An 18,743-nucleotide genomic window follows, 5' to 3' on the forward strand; every position below is an offset into this window, starting at 1 on the left:
GTTGCATGCTGAAAATCTACAAGCTCACAATACGTTGTGCAACGCGTTGTGAGCTTGTAGATCAGCTATTTTCAGCATGCAACCAAGCATAAAACAACTGACTGACTGGCTGGCTGGCTGGCTGGCTGGCTGGCTGGCTGGCTGGCTGGCTGACTGACTGACTGACTGACTGACTGACTGACTGACTGACTGACTGACTGACTGACTGACTGGCTGGCTGGCTGGCTGGCTGGCTGGCTGGCTGGCTGGCTGGCTGACTGACTGACTGACTGACTGACTGACTGTCAATCAGTCAGTCAGTCAGTAAATTCTCCATTCTTTGTCAATGGGAATATGTTAATTGATTACTGGAGTACTTCTTACACCACTGTAAAAGCTGTTACACAATTTAAACAATAATGAAGACAAAGCAATTATTTTAGAACAAATATCCAATTTAATTGTTTTGTTTAAACATTTTTCTCTGGATTTCTTGAGTACATTTAACTCCAAACAGAAGAGTCTTTTACAACAAGGGTTCTCAAAGTGGCTCCTAAAATGATACTTTTAATTTACAGAATGCACCGAGGCGTTCAGAACAATATGCATACAAATATCACTTGTTTAACTTCAGTTCAAATGTCATTTTGGTCCAACATTCTGATTAAATAAGAAAGAAAAGTTGAATGCAGTGAAAACTGCAGATTTACAACTCGGCACAACATGCGTCAATAAACACTGAGGAGCCTGTGTGTGTGTGTGTGTGTGTGTGTGTGTGTGTGTGTGTGTGTGTGTGTGTGTGTGTGTGTGTGTGTGTGTGTGTGTGTGTGTGTGTGTGTGTGTGTGTGTGTGTGCGTGCGTGCGTCCGTGAGCGCGCGTGCATGTGTATAAGTATGTGCGTACAAACAACTCAAACAAACACATGCACACATGCACACACACACCCACACAAACACATGCTCCTCCTCCTCTATCTGACTCACGGAGACACTGAGGAGTCAGTCAACCTATATACATTATACTGACCTATATACATTATACTGACCTATATAAATTATGCTGGACCTATATACATTATACTGGACCTATATACATTATACTGGACCTATATACATTATGCTACATACTGTACATGTAGCTCCTCCTCCTCCATCTGACTCACAGAGACACTGAGGAGTCAATCCTGTAGCACCAGAACCCAGCATACATCCTGAACCCAACATAGAGTGGTCCAGTGAAGGTGGACTGGAAGGTGTGCAGGTGTGTGAGTGAGTCAGAGGACACTGTGTAGAAGGACACAGTGCCAGCAGCATGGTCTAGATAGACTGCTACTCTATTGGAGGAGGAGGAGGGACTGACAGGGAGGACAGTCTTCTTATCATTGTGATACACAGTGTAGATTTTCTTATCACCATCACAGTTCAGACTCCATGATTTATTATTGAATCCAAACCCACTGTCACGACCCTCTCTGGGGACATCACTGTGTGTCAATGCTACCTCAACACGTCCACTACACTGTACCTCACAGTAACAGCGTCCAGTCAGTTCCTCTCTACACAGCACCTGATGGTAGGTCTTAAATCTGTGTGGATGAGGAGGATAGTTCTGATCCTCTCTCACAGGTCTCACCTCCCTGTTGTTCTCAGACAGAGAGAGGGTTCTGTATGCTGTGTTTGGATCCAGAGTGAGTTCACACACATCTGATGAGAAGAACAACACAATACAGCACCAGTTTACAATCACACATCATCATAATAATAATAATAACAATAATAATAATAATAATGATAATACTAATAATAAAAAATAAAAAAAAAGGGAGCGGCAGGGGAGGGGTGTGAGGGACGGTTGTGTGTGTGTGTGTGTGTGTGTGTGTGTGTGTGTGTGTGTGTGTGTGTGTGTGGCGGGGTGTGTGTGTGTGTGTGTGTGTGTGTGTGGCGGGGGGGGTGTGTGTGTGTGTGTGTGTGGCGGGGGGGGGGGTGTGTGTGTGTGTGTGTGGCGGGGGGGGGGGGTGTGTGTGTGTGTGTGTGTGTGTGTGGCGGGGGGGAGGTGTGTGTGTGTGTGTGTGTGTGGCGGGGGGGGGGGGGTGTGTGTCTGTGTGTGTGTGGCGGGGGGGTGTGTGTGTGTGTGTGGCGGGGGGGAGGTGTGTGTGTGTGTGTGTGGCGGGGGGGGGGGGGGTGTGAGGGACGGTTGTGTGTGTGTGTGTGTGTGTGTGTGTGTGTGTGTGTGGCGGGGTGTGTGTGTGTGTGTGTGTGGCGGGGGGGTGTGTGTGTGGTGTGTGTGTGGCGGGGGGGGGGGTGTGTGTGTGTGTGTGTGTGGCGGGGGGGAGGTGTGTGTGTGTGTGTGTGTGTGTGTGTGGCGGGGGGGGGGGTGTGTGTCTGTGTGTGTGTGGCGGGGGAGGTGGTGTGTGTGTGTGTGTGTGGCGGGGGGAGGTGTGTGTGTGTGTGTGTGTGTGTGTGTGTGGCGGGTGTGTGTGTGTGTGTGTGTGTGTGGCGGGGGGGGGGGGGTGTGAGGGACGGTTGTGTGTGTGTGTGTGTGTGGCGGGGGGGGGGGGGTGTGAGGGACGGTTGTGTGTGTGTGTGTGTGTGTGTGTGTGTGTGTGTGTGTGTGGCGGGGGGGGGTGTGAGGGACGGTTGTGTGTGTGTGTGTGTGTGGCGGGGGGGGGGGGGGTGTGAGGGACGGTTGTGTGTGTGTGTGTGTGTGTGTGTGTGTGTGTGTGTGTGGCGGGGGGGGGGTGTGAGGGACGGTTGTGTGTGTGTGTTTGGGGGGGGTGTGAGGGACGGTTGTGTGTGTGTGTGTGTGTGTGTGTGTGTGGGGGGAGGGGGTGGGGGGTATGTGTGTGTGTGAGGGACGGTTGTGTGTGTGTGTGTGTGGGGGGGGAGGTTGTGTGTATGTGTGTGTGTGTGTGTGTGTGGCGGGGGGGGGGGGTTACTTTAAATATTATTTGAAGTATTATTACTATTGAGAAATAGCAGAGAATAGCATTGAGAAATAGCAGATCCACAAGTGCGACATTCGGTGCCGCGCTACGAGCTTGTAGATCTGCTATTTTTGAATAATCGTGGGCAAATCTTTGATTATATATTATTTCACAGCAAACGTTTTTAAATATCTTTGCTTCTGGGGGGTCCCTGGAACAACATGTTTTCAGAAGGGGGTCAGTGATCAATATATAATCTTTGGGGTCCTTGACATGAAATAGTTTGAGAACTACTGATATAGATATGTGCTATTTTAGCTATTTGTTATGAACTTGTTCAATCTCACCTCTGACACTATGTGAAACTATGGAACAGCTTAGACAATGAATTGAAAAAGTGCGGCTCAATTAATACATTTAAAATAATGTGTAAATCTAAAATTATAGATAAGTATAGAACATTATAAACTAGTATTTTTACTAAATCATATTAGTATGACAAAGTAATATAATAACTATATAATAATCATATATATAACATTCTTCTCATCTCTGGATTCTGTGGGATCAAATCTGTCTTCTCTGTGTTTTACTTTTCCTTGTGTTCTCTTTTGTGTTTGGTTGTTTGTTGTTTTGTTTTGTTTTGTTTTTCATGTTTTTGTTTTCTCTCTGTCTGTCTGCCCCCCCCCCCCCCCCCCCCCACCCCCGGATAGGCACAATAAGCCATTGGCTTCAGCCTAAACCCTTTTGGTCTCAAAAATAAATAAATAATAATAATACATGTAATGTAATGTCTTTGCTTTTTGACCAAAATAAAACTGAACTGAACTGAACTGAACACTGTGAAAAATAAAATAAATGTGATTACCGAATCTATAAAACTAGAATTGGGAAAATATTTAATTAACTGAAATAGAAAAACTAATGAGACTATAGTGTTGATTTTGACAGCAAATTTAGATTTAGTCTTTTGAATAAATAAATATTTAGTTTAAGTCACATTTTAGTCACCTGAAATGTTGGTGTTAGTCTAGTTTTAACTTTTAGTCAACTAAATATCATACGATTTTAGTCGACTAACTCTACAGTTGATTTAGTCGACTAAAATGTATTTTGGCGTCGTAATGACTGATTTTACACTTGGTTGCATGCTGAAAATAGCCGACCTACAAGCTCGCTGGCTGACTGACTGACTGACTGACTGACTGACTGACTGACTGACTGACTGACTGACTGACTGACTGACTGACTGACTGGCAGGCAGGCAGGCAGGCTGGCTGGCTGGCTGGCTGGCTGGCTGGCTGGCTGGCTGGCTGGCTGGCTGGCTGGCTGGCTGGCTGACTGACTGACTGACTGACTGACTGACTGACTGACTGACTGACTGACTGACTGACTGGCTGGCTGGCTGACGGACGGACTAAAACAAATGTAAATGTATGTACAACTAACTAACTAAATTAAATAAATAAAACAAATACATAAAGAAAATGGATGAAACAAATTAACTGCTATTTTGACCAAGGTTTTTATAGTAAACTAAAACTAACAAAATAATCTTTGTCTTTATCTAGAAAAAATAGCCAACAATGTGTCGCAATGCAAAAATAGCCAACAATGTGTCACAATAGCTTGTAGATATGCAATTTTAGCTATTCTTTTCTGAACTCGTTCAATCTCACCTCTGACAAATAGCCAATGATTAGGCCTACTGAGAGAAAAATAGAAAAACTAATGAGGCTATAGTGTTGTCAGTCTTTTGAATAGGCCTACATTGTAATTTAGTTTTAGTCAGTCTTTTGAATAGGCCTACATTCCTGTTTCCTGTCAATCTCTACTGTATCTATCAAATAAAGGTCACACACAGCTCACAACGTGTTTGTTTCAAACCATCCTCTGCTTTGAATGGTAACAGATGGACTGTAATGCCCACAGTTGACAGCTAGAGGGCACATCATGCCCATGACAGACGGTTATATGGTGACTTGATGACAGTCAGTCTTGTGATTAGTTTGCACAAGTGTCCGTAGCACTTGCCCTAGCCTCGACGACTTTACAGGCGTATGCAAAGGCTCAACTCATGTAATTTAGATAGCATTTTATGTAGACATAGAATAGCACTCTATAGTGTATCGTATAGTTTCATTATATAGATATTCCACTGTTAGACGGATGTTAGGTTCTTAGCTTACGTTTTATTCTTGATGTCTATTTCTATGTATTTGATGTATTACCATGTGTTGTTCTTGCTTACTGTAAATCACTCTGGATTAAGAGCGTCTGATAAATGACTACATTACATTGTGATTGGAGGCATGTTTGTGTTAATATCACATACTGTATTAGTCTACACGTTATGGTTATCATCTTTATTCATAGAAGGATGTGAATGAGTTAATAATGTCACATGCTGTATTCGTCTACACCAGGGCTGGGCAACTTTGACGATAGCCAGGGTGGGCAGTATTTGAAATACATGTATTTGAAATACGTATTTGAAATACTTTTTTGTATTTTGTAATTTGTATTTCACTGGGATGGAAGAAATTAGATGTATTTTGTATTTAGATACATTTTTTTGACCCAGTATTTGTATTTTGTAACAAAATACATTTTCAATGTATTTTGCCCATCAGAGATGGGCAGTATTTGAAATACATGTATTTGAAATACGTATTTGAAATACTTTTTTTGTATTTTGTAATTTGTATTTCGCTGGGATGGAAGATGTATTTTGTATTTTGTATTTAGATACATTTTTTGACCCAGTATTTGTATTTTGTATCAAAATACATTTTCAATGTATTTTGCCCATCTCTGACGATAGCGAGGGCCACTATATTTCCAAAAAAAATAGACAATCTACAAGCTCAAAATGCGCCGCACTGCGACACGTTTTGAGCTTGTAGATCAGCTATTTTTGCTATATTTGAACTGAAATCCTGGATATTCTTTTGCTATTTTTTAATTGGAATCCTGAAAAGTAACACATTTATTTAATTTCAAATGCATTCAGTTATATAGTTATGTTAACTTTAATGAACTAAATATAAATTCATTTGACATAAAAAAGACAATTTTAATATCAGTATTAATATCTGCGTCCCGCAGATATCAACCTGCGAGCCGCATTAACTGATGGTGGGTGCCGCATGTGGCCCGCGGCCCATGTATGGTCTACAGTGTTATGGCTATTATCATCTTCATTCACAGTAGGATGTGAATGAGTTAATAATGTCACATGCTGATGTGGATATGAGCTGCTCATCTGAATCTGTGGTTCTCTAATGTTTTGGCTGGGAAACCCTCAACGTTTATGCACAATACGGCTCTTAAACTCTTGATTTCTACTTTCCAGCCATTCAGTTGCAATATTATTATTATTATTATTTTTTTTTACACATTCAGAAAATAATTTGGCGACCCCCAGGTTGAGAACCCCTGTTTTAAATGCTTTGATTGAATGAATAAAACAGAATAGAATCTTACTCATCATGCTCTTCTTCAAACCTGGTGTCAGCCTGTTCACGTCACCGTGGTCCACACTGGAGAGAGGAGAGACAACGTCACACCTGATTATCTATGATAATATATACAATGATTGATTTGATTTGAATACATTATTGTCAGAAATGTACAGGTTACAGTCAAACACACGTCCAATGGGATTGCCGAAATATGTACAGGTGGGGGAACAAAGAAGGGAGTTATAAGGAGGTGGGGGTAGTCAAGTCACTAGACTTAGGGGGGAGGGGAGGGGGGTAATCATTCCCTCTCCCTTTGGCATGCTGAAAGGTGGATTTTCAGGCGTGCTTTAAAGGACGACAGGGATTTGCATTTTTTTCCCTAGGGTCCCCTGGTGTAGGTACCCTCACAAAAAACATGCAGTAATCCTGGTCTCTCCCTGGCCAGTCGGGGCGCCTGATGGAGGGGAAAGGAACTGGTCGGAATAATGTGTTCCTTCCACGCACTACGTCCGGCCGGGGAAATTCCCCTCTGTCAGGTGAAAAGAAGCAGCTTGGACTCCTCATGCATAGAAGGGGACATGAGGTCAGTCCGCTGCCCCCCCAGGTTGGCAGAGGAAGTGTAGCGCCCAGGATTGCATTAGATAATTGACACTGGGTGAAGAAATGGGTTGCAAAATCGTGAGAGGGGGGGGGGGGGGGGGTGGTCAATCGCTTAACTCTGTTTTCTACCCAGAGCCACCCTAGACTATCAAATGCAATGAATATAAATATATAAGAATAGATTAAGCATATGCATGGATCGAAATCGAATAGCCTGCAGGGACCCAGGCAGCTAGGTTATATAAAAGTTTCGTCTACACTACTCGTAGTTCACGTGCGTGTGTGTGTGTGTGTGTGTGTGTGTGTGTGTGTGTGTGTGTGTGTCTTGCATCCATACAGTAGCGATCCAGATATCAAAATGATCGGAGCGCCCCGATCAACTCGGGAGGATTCAGACTTCGTATGGGATCTTTGAACACAGTCAACACACTACACAATGATTAATCGGACGGGTCGGGTAGTAGTAAATTGGGACCTTATATGTATCCACAACATCACTCCCTCTCCCTCTCTAGCCACCCTCCCATGCACCGTTCACTCCACTGCCTCCCCATCGTTTTTTTAGTTTTAGTTATCGTTTTAACTGTTCAAAAGCGATATAATGCGAGTTCAATGCTTTTCTAATTAAAAACCTTTTCCGCAAGTGTTTCCATACACTATTTGCGCATTTCCCTTTTTTCGAAAAAGCCTAAATCTGCCACCTCCAAGCGAAAAAGTGTTTTTTGAGAAAAAGAGACTTATTCGCATTTTGATGCGTTTCCATCCAGGAGATTTTGCGCAAGAGCCTTAATGCGCAAAAAAACAGTTTTATGGAAACGAACCTAGTGACTGATTGTGATTGTGAATAATGAATCTTTGATAATGATTTCACACCATTAAACAATAATCAATACAGAAAATCACAGTATGATTGAGAACATTGTTCTGACCAAAATGTTGTGTTTGTCTTTGTCTCACACCAGTGTTGTAGTGCTACTTTTAGAACACACACACACACACACACACACACACACACACACACACACACACACACACACACACACACACACACACACACACACACACACACACACACACACACACACACACACACACACACACACACACACACACCAAGTCTCTCATACCTAAGAGTGTCCAGTCTACAGCGTGGATCCGTCACAACAGCAGAGAGCATCGCTCTGCCTGATTCTCCTGGATGATTGAAGGTCAAGTCCAACTCTCTCAAATGGGAAGGGTTGGAGCGCAGAGCTGAGGTCAGAGAAGAACAGCCTTTCTCTGTGACCAGACATCCTGACAAACTACACACACACACACACACACACACACACACACACACACACACGCACACGCACACACACGCACAGTGAGAAGTTTCAAAATGTTACATTCTGTTCCATTGAATTTATAAACGTATTAGGTTATATTTAAACACAGTTATACTCACTTGAGAGTCTCCAACATGCAGTGTGGACTCCCCAGTCCCTCAGCCAGAAGGTGGACTCCAGAGTCCTGAAGGTCATTATTGCTCAGGTCAACTTCTCTCAAACTAGAGCTGGAGCTAAAGACTGACGATAACTCCTTACAGCAACTCACTGACAGGTTACAGCCACTCAGCCTGAAGAAACATAAAGCATTTCTTTATTAGATTTTCTGTTCTTTCTTTCTTATTTTTTATACACATTAATATACATTTCTGGCTTGTGACAAAATGGTAACTGCAGGATATTATGAGGAGAACTTAACCAAAGTCCAGAAGTGTCTTATCAATGCAAAACTCCATTGAATGAGTAGTGCCAATGACATTGGAACGAAACTGAATGAAAAGGGACCCGACAATATGGCATATTAGAAATGTATTAGGTTTCATTTAAACGCAAAGTTATACTGACTTGAGAGTCTCCAACATGCAGTGTGGACTCCCCAGTCCCTCAGCCAGAAGGTGGACTCCAGAGTCCTGAAGGTCATTATTGGTCAGGTCAACTTCTCTCAAACTAGAGCTGGAGCTGAGAGCTGACGATAACTCCTTACAGCATCTCACTGACAGGTTACAGCCACTCAGCCTGAAGAAACATAAAGCATTTCTCTATTAGATTTTCTGTTAAATAAAGATCTTATAATATATTAAATGTATCCAGTTATCAGTGAACCTACAGAGCTTTATTGGAGGCTTGGAGCACGGGCAGCAGCCCCAGAAGAGCCTCCTCTGAAGCAGAGTATTTCTTCAGGTCAAACACGTCCAGCTCCTTTTCTGAAGACAGCAACATGAAGACCAGAGCTGACCACTGAGCAGGAGAGAGCTTTTGTGTGGAGAGACGTCCTGACGCCAGGTACTGTTGGATGTCCTCCTCCAGAGAATGATCATTCAGCTCATTCAGACAGTGGAACAGATTGATGCTTCGCTCTGGAGAAGGATTCTCTCTGATCTTCTCCTTGATGTATTTGATGGTTTTATCATTGGTCTGGAAGCTTTTTCCTTTCTGTATCAGCAGCGATTCTAGGAGTTGCTGATTGGTCTCCAAAGAGAGGCCCAGCAGGAAACGCAGGAACAAGTCCAGGTGTCCGTTTGGACTCTGTAAGGCCTTGTTTACAGCACTTTTGTAGAGGTGATGAATCTTGGATTTGAAATTCCGTCCAAATGACTTGGGCATCTTGGAGGTTGAGAGTAGGTTGTCACCAGTGTTGATGAAAGTGGTGAGGACGTGGAGGGCAGCCAGAAACTCCTGAACACTCAGATGGACAAAGCAGAACATCTTCTTCGCGTCCGACCGACGCACCTCTCCAAATAACTGTGTGAACACTTCTGAGTACATTGCTGCGTCTTTGATATCAATGCCAGATGCTTTCAGGTCTACTTCGTAGAAGATCAGGTTGCCATTCTTCAGCTGTTTGAAAGCCAATTTCCCCAGAAACAGAAGGGCATCATCTGGATTTCTGCCAGGAAACTTGTCATTCTTGTGTATGGACTGAGTTAGCATGAAGTGGAGGTACATGGTGGTCTGGGTCTTTGGCAGCACTCCTTCCTTATCTGTCTTCAAAATTCCTTCCATAACGTTAGAAGTGATCCAACAGCAGACCGGGATGTGACACATGATGTGGATGCTTCGGGATCTCTGGACGTGTGAGTAGATTGTACTGGCCAGCTGCTCATCAGTGAATCTCTTGAAGAAGTATTCCTTCTTCTGGGGGTCTTTGAACCCTCTCACCTCTGTCACCCTGTCAACAGGAGGGATCTGGTCGGCGGCTGCAGGTCGTGAGGTTATCCAGAATTTAGCTTTTGGAAGCAAGTTTCCCCTGAGGAGGTTTGTCAGGAGCACGTGCACTGTGGTTGGCTTCGTCGGATCAGTCCATTTCACAGTTTCCGGGAAACATAGAGGAGGCCTACATTCATCTAATCCATCAAAGATGAACAAGATCTCGCACTGTTCGAAGGTGCAGATATTTATCTTCTTGGTTTCACTAAAAAAGTGATGAAGAAGTCCCTCCATGCTGTACTCTTTCTTCTCCATCATCTCCAAATTCAACTCTCGGAAAGTGAATGGAAACACAAAGTCGATATGCCGGTTGGCTTTGTCTTCTGCCCAGTTCAGAGCGAACTTCTGAGCTAGTACTGATTTACCAATGCCGGCCACTCCCGTCGTCATCGCTGTTTTGATGTGTTTTCCAAGTAAAGGTTCCACTATGTCGTCCATGTTGATTGATGTTTCTGGTCCGGCTGTTTTCGTGTACGCCAACTCAATCTGCTTGATCTCATGTTCTTTATTGACCGTTCCACTGCCTCCCACTGTGATGTAGACCTCTGTGTAGATATCAACCACACGTGTGTTCTCTCCATGTTTTTGGATCCATTGATTCATATGCTGAATGTTCTGCTTCAGATTAGACTTGAACTCTAGTCGACACAGAGCAAGAGTTTCTAAAGGACCAAAGACAAGATGACATCATTAAGTGTATGTTATAGAACGTGGTCCTCATATCGGTGTTGTTTTCGTTAACGTTAAAAGCCAATTTATCATGACGAAGTCACGATGACAAGCTAAACATGACTAAAATATCACTAGATTAATGTGCGTTTTCAAAAACTGTATTGGGTGGTATACCAGACGTTCCAAAATGCATGAAATGCTGTTCAAAATATTATACAGATAATATTTCAATGGTGGCCAATCATAGGGAGGGTTCTCTTTACACAGGCTGACAGGCTGGCTGACAGGCTGGCTGACAGGCTGGTTGACAGACAGGCTGACAGGCTGGCTGACAGGCTGACAGGCTGGTTGACAGGCTGTCTGACAGGCTGACAGGCTGGCTGACAGGCTGGCTGACCCTTTGGTGTGGTTTGGGCTTTAGGGTGACCAGACCCAAACTGTTAATTTGAGGGACAGAATTATCGCTTGTGTGGGACAAATGGGACGGGGGGACGGGCTTGTCTTACTTCTTAAGTTGCTATTTAAATGCCATGATGTGATAATGGGCCTAATATTGCCTATCATATTGTTATTAAACCCCCTCTGTTTAAATGCCATGATGTGATAATGGGCCAAATATTGCCTATCATATTGTTATTTAACCCCCTCTGGCGTCTCACATTTTGTTTTAAAATACTAATTTTGGTCATGGGTGGTATGGCCGACTTATGTAGACTAGGAGTTAACAGGCTTAAAAACACATCTAGCAGGAAAAGAGACAATGAGAGACCTTTACAACAGAACAACAACTATTAGGGGACTTAACTATTAGGGCATTTGAACACCGACGCCATGCCTGCCAGTCACAATGTGGGACGGACGGGGTCTCAATTTGTGGGACGCCCGGAAGGTTTTGGAAATGAGGGACTGTCCCTCGCAAAGGGGGGCATCTGGTGACCCTAGGTGCTGTGTACTGTGCATGGGGCAGGTGCACTGCTGGATTTTAAGATGCAATGGGGGGCATCTGGTGACCCTAGGTGCTGTCTACTGTGCATGGGGCAGGTGCACTGCTGGATTTTAAGATGCAAAGGGGGGCATCTGGTGACCCTATAGGTGCTGTGTACTGTGCATGGGGCAGGTGCACTACTGGATTTTAAGATGCAAAGGGGGGCATCTGGTGACCCTAGGTGCTGTCTACTGTGCATGGGGCAGGTGCACTACTGGATTTTAAGATGCAAAACTGATCTAAGACATTCTATTTTATTTTATTTTCATCTCTTTCATAAAAAAGGCTCCAGATTGTTTCATGACTCACCCTTGTTGCACTCGCCGGTGGAGTCTTGTGATGGAGGTTCAGCTCCTGCATAAGGAGAGGAAGATGATGAAGTGAGCTCTGTGAGTGGACACAATATTTACTTATGCAATGTTGTCTATTGTCATTATACAGCATGTAATGATTCTATTGTCAACGTAGCATGTAATGATTCTATTGTCATTATACAGCATGTAATGATTCTATTGTCATTATCTAACTAAAATGACATTTATAGATTGCCAGTAGAAGTGCCACATCAGCCTGGTAAACAGTCCAGTAGTGTACAGTCTGTAACTGGATTGCTCACCCCTTTTTCCAACTCACCCTCGGAAGTGTAAAGTATTCTTAAATGTCCAAAGTTTCTAACTCCCCTAATGAGGGGAGGTAGTCATGTTTAGGATTAGTTCAGGCATAGTTTGAGAATAGGCTGACATCAAATATTAATTTAATGCCTGAGATGGGACAATGTTTTCTTTTATTCATTTTTTGTTTTCAAACTTAAAGTAGCCGATCATGCTGAAACGCGCTCCTCCGTCCTGTGATACGTACATGTAGGCTATGTGCGCGCTCACACATGTGTCACTGTGTGTGTGTACGTGCACTAAATGATTTGCACCGGGGCCTATCACCTCGATGTTAGGCCACTGTGTACAGTGTGTACCTTTCTGTGTAGTAGTACAGTAGTGTGTTACAGTGTACCTTTGTGTGCAGTAGTACAGTAGTATATTTTACAGTGTACCTTGCTATAGTAGTACAGTGGTGTGTTACAGTGTACCTTGCTGTGCAGTAATACAGTAGTATATTTTACAGTGTACCTTGCTGTGTAGTAGTACAGTGTTACAGTGTACCTTGCTGTGCAGTAATACAGTAGTATATTTTACAGTGTACCTTGCTGTGTAGTAATACAGTAGTATATTTTACAGTGTACCTTGCTGTGTAGTAGTACAGTAGTGTGTTACAGTGTACCTTGCTGTGTAGTAGTACAGTGGTGTGTTACAGTGTACCTTGCTGTGCAGTAATACAGTAGTATATTTTACAGTGTACCTTGCTGTGTAGTAATACAGTAGTATATTTTACAGTGTACCTTGCTGTGTAGTAGTACAGTGGTGTGTTACACTGTACCTTGCTGTGCAGTAATACAGTAGTATATTTTACAGTGTACCTTGCTGTGCAGTAATACAGTAGTATATTTTACAGTGTACCTTGCTGTGCAGTAATACAGTAGTATATTTTACAGTGTACCTTGCTGTGCAGTAATACAGTAGTATATTTTACAGTGTACCTTGCTGTGCAGTAATACAGTAGTATATTTTACAGTGTACCTTGCTGTGCAGTAATACAGTAGTATATTTTACAGTGTACCTTGCTGTGTAGTAGTGGTGACAGTGATGTTGAGTGCACCGATGTGACATCCAGATAAAGCAGGAGCAACCAACGTGCTTCCACCATGTGCTTCATTAATGGCTCCAGCAGGGGGCACTAAAGGAGCTGCACAATACAATTGTCAGTTATAAGAAGCTGAACTTATTAGTGTGAGTGAGAGAGAGAGAGAGAGAGAGAGAGAGAGAGAGAGACACAATTACAATACTACATGATTGTTGCACATTTTAAAACAATTTTTTGGCTGCGGCATTATGATGATAACATCTTAACTCATTTACTGCTGGGGTAAACACTTAAATAATCCAACCACTGCCAGCGCCGTTTCCTTTTTCCTGACTATTTAACTCGTTTACAAAAGGCTCCGTCCAGATTGTTTCATGACTCACGCTTGTTGGTCGAGTCTTGTGATGGAAGTTCAGCTCCTGCTCCTGTAAGGAGAGGATAATGAAGTGTGTGAGTGGACATGGTTTTGGATAGGAGGAATGTCATTGTGGATATCTGAAACGTTAGTTTTGACTAGGAAGAACTGAATTACAGATATCTGGAATACATATCCAGTCTAGCGATTAAATGTTAAAACGGCTTGCCATAGACATGGTCAATGGTAACTGCTGCATTTATATAGTGCCTTTATCCAAGGCCTTTTACATAGACATGTGCACTACATTCATTCACACACATTCATACAGCTTTACATAGACTGTGCATTACATTCATTCACACACATTCATACAGCTTTACATAGACTGTGCACTATACATTCAGCCATTCACACACAATTCATACAGCTTTACATAGACTGTGCACTATATATTCAGCCATTCACACACAATTCATACAGCTTTACATAGACTTTACATCGCACGCACGCATGCACTATGGTGGAGGAAACCATGCAATTAGGAGCAATTAGCGGTTTAGCGTCTTGCTCAAGGACAGTTCAACACTATGACACTCGGGAAGCCCGGGATCGAACTGGCAACCTTCCGGTTCCCAAGTGGCCACTCTACCCCTGAACCACTGCCGCTCCTCAATTAAATAAATAAATGAACAAAAACGCATGAATGAATGAATGTACTTCTGCACTTACCAAGCTCCTCCAGCAGGCGGGGTTGGTGTTCCATGAGGGCATCATAAAATGCTGCCCGGGCGTTGATTCCTCCTGGAACTAGTGTTGATGTGAACAGAGTCCTCATTTGTTCCATGGTTGTCTTCTCGGCATAAATCTGGCTATAGCTCTCAGGGTGGACCCAGCTGTCTCCTAGACTGTCTACTACAGCCATGACTGGGCACACATTTTGGATCAACTTGGCCTTGTGCTGCATCACAAAATGTGCTGTTTTGCGGGGGGGAGAGAGGGGGGGACGAAAGAGTGGTTGAAATAAGAGAATCCTATGAATGAAAAACAAAGCTCTATGCATCTCTATATGCCCCACGTACATAGTAATGTAACATCTGGTACATTTATACTTTTGTAATAAGATATTGCTGGTTATACCTCAAACACAAACTACAAAAATAAAATAAAATAATCACCTTTTCTGGATTTGGCTGAAGTCAAGTCCTTACCAGCAACCTGTTGGATACAGTCGTGTTATTTCAATCATAACAAGCCTGAGTGATATTGAACGCATCATTTCTTGCATGATACTGGCTACAGATTGACACATAAATAAATATCTATAACATGATACTGTAACATGATACTATAACATGATACTATAACATGATACTATAACATGATACTGTAACATGATACTATAACATGATACTGTAACATGATACTGTAACATGATACTGTAACATGATACTATAACATGATACTGTAACATGATACTGTAACATGATACTGTAACATGATACTATAACATGATACTATAACATGATACTGTAACATGATACTATAACATGATACTGTAACATGATACTGTAACATGATACTATAACATGATACTATAACATGATACTGTAACATGATACTATAACATGATACTATAACATGATACTGTAACATGATACTATAACATGATACTATAACATGATACTGTAACATGATACTATAACATGATACTATAACATGATACTATAACATGATACTATAACATGATACTGTAACATGATACTATAACATGATACTGTAACATGATACTGTAACATGATACTATAACATGATACTGTAACATGATACTGGCTACAGAGTGACCCATAAATACATATCTATAACATGATACTGTAACATGATACTATAACATGATACTGGCCACAGAGTGACCCATAAATACATATCTATAACATGATACTATAACATGATACTGTAACATGATACTGTAACATGATACTATAACATGATACTGGCTACAGAGTGACCCATAAATACATATCTATAACATGGGTCAATGTGGAAACATTCAGTGTGACTGTAGACACGTTAAAGCTGTGATTGCATTAGTAAACAACAGTACCGTGGTCTGTGGACCTGGTGCTGGTGCTGATGCTGATGGGTCCATTGTGGCTTTGATTGACGCCACAGAGTGGAACCAGAACAGAAGAACCTGCAAGATACAATTATCACTGTTACTGTAACTATAGATTACCCTGTAGGGTACAGTCATCACTGTTACTGTAACTATAGATTAACCTGTAGGGTACAATTATCACTGTTATTTAGGGATGCAAATTATCGATTCATTGATAATTGATAACCTTATCTGCCCCCGCCACCCGACTACAGATAAGCGGTTGGAGATGGATTTTTTATTTCTTTTTTATCTGAGAATCTTAATTTCCCTCAATAATGTCTAACACAAAAATCTACAATTTGCTGATATACAGAAAGAAAACAAAAGGCATATTATATTCCTTAATATAATAAAACTATACAGTGTTTATTTAATTATTGTATATCTATAATGGTATATATGTCTCCACAGTGAGGCTGGGAAGTGTAGCCTCGCAGCCTACTACTACTACTACTACTACTACTACTACTACTACTACTACTACTACTACTACTACTACTAATAATAATAATAATAATAATAATAACTAGAAAGCAGTTCCTGTAGAAACTGCGTGGGCTCGCGTAAAATGCTTTGTATAAAGTTATTGCCGTGTCAAGTTTGAAACTCGGGGACCGGAGTAATGGTGTTACCATTGGTGTTCTAAATCTATAATCAAAATTTCGGGACTGTAGCATATTGTAAAGAAAAGTAGAAAATGCATTAAAGCTGAGGTAAAAGTTAAAAAAAGTATGAAAATGTGTAAAAACTATAGTTTAAGCAGAATAAAGTATGTGGAAGTTGTAGAAGTGTTTTTAAAGTTTTTCTTTAAATGTAAAAAAAAAAAAAAAAATCTAATTTTTTTCATTTTTTTTCATTTTTTTCCATTTTTTTCATTTTTTTCAATTTTTTTCATTTTTTTTAATTTTTTTCATTTTTTTTAATTTTTTTTAATTTTTTTAAATTTTTTTTCAGTTTTTTTAATTTTTTTAATTTTTTTAATTTTTTTTAATTTTTTTTATTTTTTTTAATTTTTTTATTTTATTTTAATTTTTTTGAAAATATTTTTTTATAAACGTGTGTGTGTGTGTGTGCGTGCGTGCGTGCGTGCGTGCACTTGCGAGAGCTGTGTAAAGGCCAGCCAATAGGAAGACAGGGTGTGTGTGTGCGTGCGTGCATGCGTGCGTGCGTGCTCTTGCGAGAGCTGTGTAAAGGCCATCCAATTGCACAAATAGCAGACCTACAAGCCCACAAGGTATCGCAGAGCAACTCATTGAGATCTTGTAACTTTAATTTCAGCCCTGTAATTAAGCTCTTATATGTCTCAGCTGTGGAAGTGTAAAAGACAAACAAGTGGCGCGCAACTTGATCTCTTATTTTACAATGGTTCTGAATGGGGGGAAACTATGCCCGAACAAATTGCTCTATCGCAAAAAGTAAAAGTCGAATGCAAATAATTTTTTCGCTGTGAGTGGCCTGAGATATTGAGGTACACCATGTGCGATTGTGGTGTTGGTACGATCGAAAATGTGGTTATAAGAGCGAGTTAAGAATTGTCATCGCGATAATTTCCTCGTAAGGATTTTACTATGGAGGTCAATGAGCAGATTGACTGTATTTGTGTCACTTAAAAGGCCGTAGTTCACATTCTGTATGTCTCTGTGTTTTGGTGGTCACATTGTGTGAAAGAGGACATGTGTGGCTACAAAATGACCAAAGGACATGCGTGTAAAGTGAATATCTTGGCCGGGACGGCAATTTGTTTGGTAAATTTTCAAGGAAAGATTTTCTGTTCTACGCACTCTAGTGAAAAAAGCCCGCACTCTAAGTTGGCACTAATTAGGCGAAACGGCCTGCGATTGAACTGCGATTTCGGAAAAAACGTTTAACGTATTCGAATACGGTTTGAACCACGAAAAAGTCCAGAGTCGTGTGAGCTTTCTAAAGTTTAAATCACGTTTCTACGACAAAGTATGCCAGAGTAATGAGGCTGCAAAAGTGAGGTTGATTTAGAGATAAATCCCATACATTGTCAATGGGAGGAAAAAACTATAAATAAAGTTAAATATTTTAAAAAGTATAAACTTTTTCAAAACAACTTTTTCACCAATTAAAGTTCAAAGATAGATGAACATTATAAAGTTTGAATGAAGTTTCAAAGTGAAAGTATGACGGAGTAATAAGAGCTCAAAAAAGTTAACTGTGAAAAATGGGACCTTTCTTCCATCGACTCTCACTATAAAGAATGTAAAAAAAAGTTAAAAAGTTAAAAAGTATAAAAAGTATAAAACTTTGTAAAAATTCTAATTGGAGCATAAATAACTGCAAAGAGCTGAACAGTTTGAAGTTTGAACTAAATTTCTAGTATAAAGTATGCGGAAGTAGTTAGGTGCCAAAAAAACGGCGGAATAAAGAAGAAGCGGAATAAATATAAACTGGCAATATCTAGTGTGTGCTCGCTGTGGCGAGCCCACAACTAGAACTGCACTCTGTCGAGTGCATACTGTACTTGCTTGTTGCACACTAGTAGGCCATAAATGGCCAACTAGTGCGCAAGCAGAGCGCGCAAGTCCTTTCGACCGCTGTAAACTGTCAAATGGAAGGAAGGAACGTTTGAAATGTATAATTTTTAGATGTAACTATTTGCTACCTACCTACTTTATGCATATAAACACC

At 41.4% G+C, this 18,743-nt stretch overlaps 1 protein-coding gene across 1 annotated transcript; it reads right to left on the reverse strand.

The window, feature by feature from the left end:
- Window positions 1-1,137: 1,137 nt before the first annotated feature.
- LOC310856081 (NACHT, LRR and PYD domains-containing protein 3-like) lies at window positions 1,138-14,852 on the reverse strand (the record flags this gene model as incomplete). The annotated part of the gene is made up of 9 exons (XM_083761298.1): window positions 1,138-1,682; window positions 6,389-6,444; window positions 8,094-8,267; window positions 8,414-8,584; window positions 8,859-9,029; window positions 9,121-10,882; window positions 12,187-12,264; window positions 13,549-13,674; window positions 14,660-14,852. The coding sequence occupies 9 exons, from the start codon at window positions 14,850-14,852 to the stop codon at window positions 1,138-1,140; spliced, it is 3,276 nt and encodes a 1,091-aa protein (XP_083617424.1).
- Between the last annotated feature and the right edge of the window lie 3,891 nt (window positions 14,853-18,743).

Source organism: Protomyctophum parallelum, assembly GCF_964188405.1.
Source record: "Protomyctophum parallelum genome assembly, chromosome: 3".
Taxonomy (NCBI): Eukaryota; Metazoa; Chordata; class Actinopteri; order Myctophiformes; family Myctophidae; genus Protomyctophum; species Protomyctophum parallelum.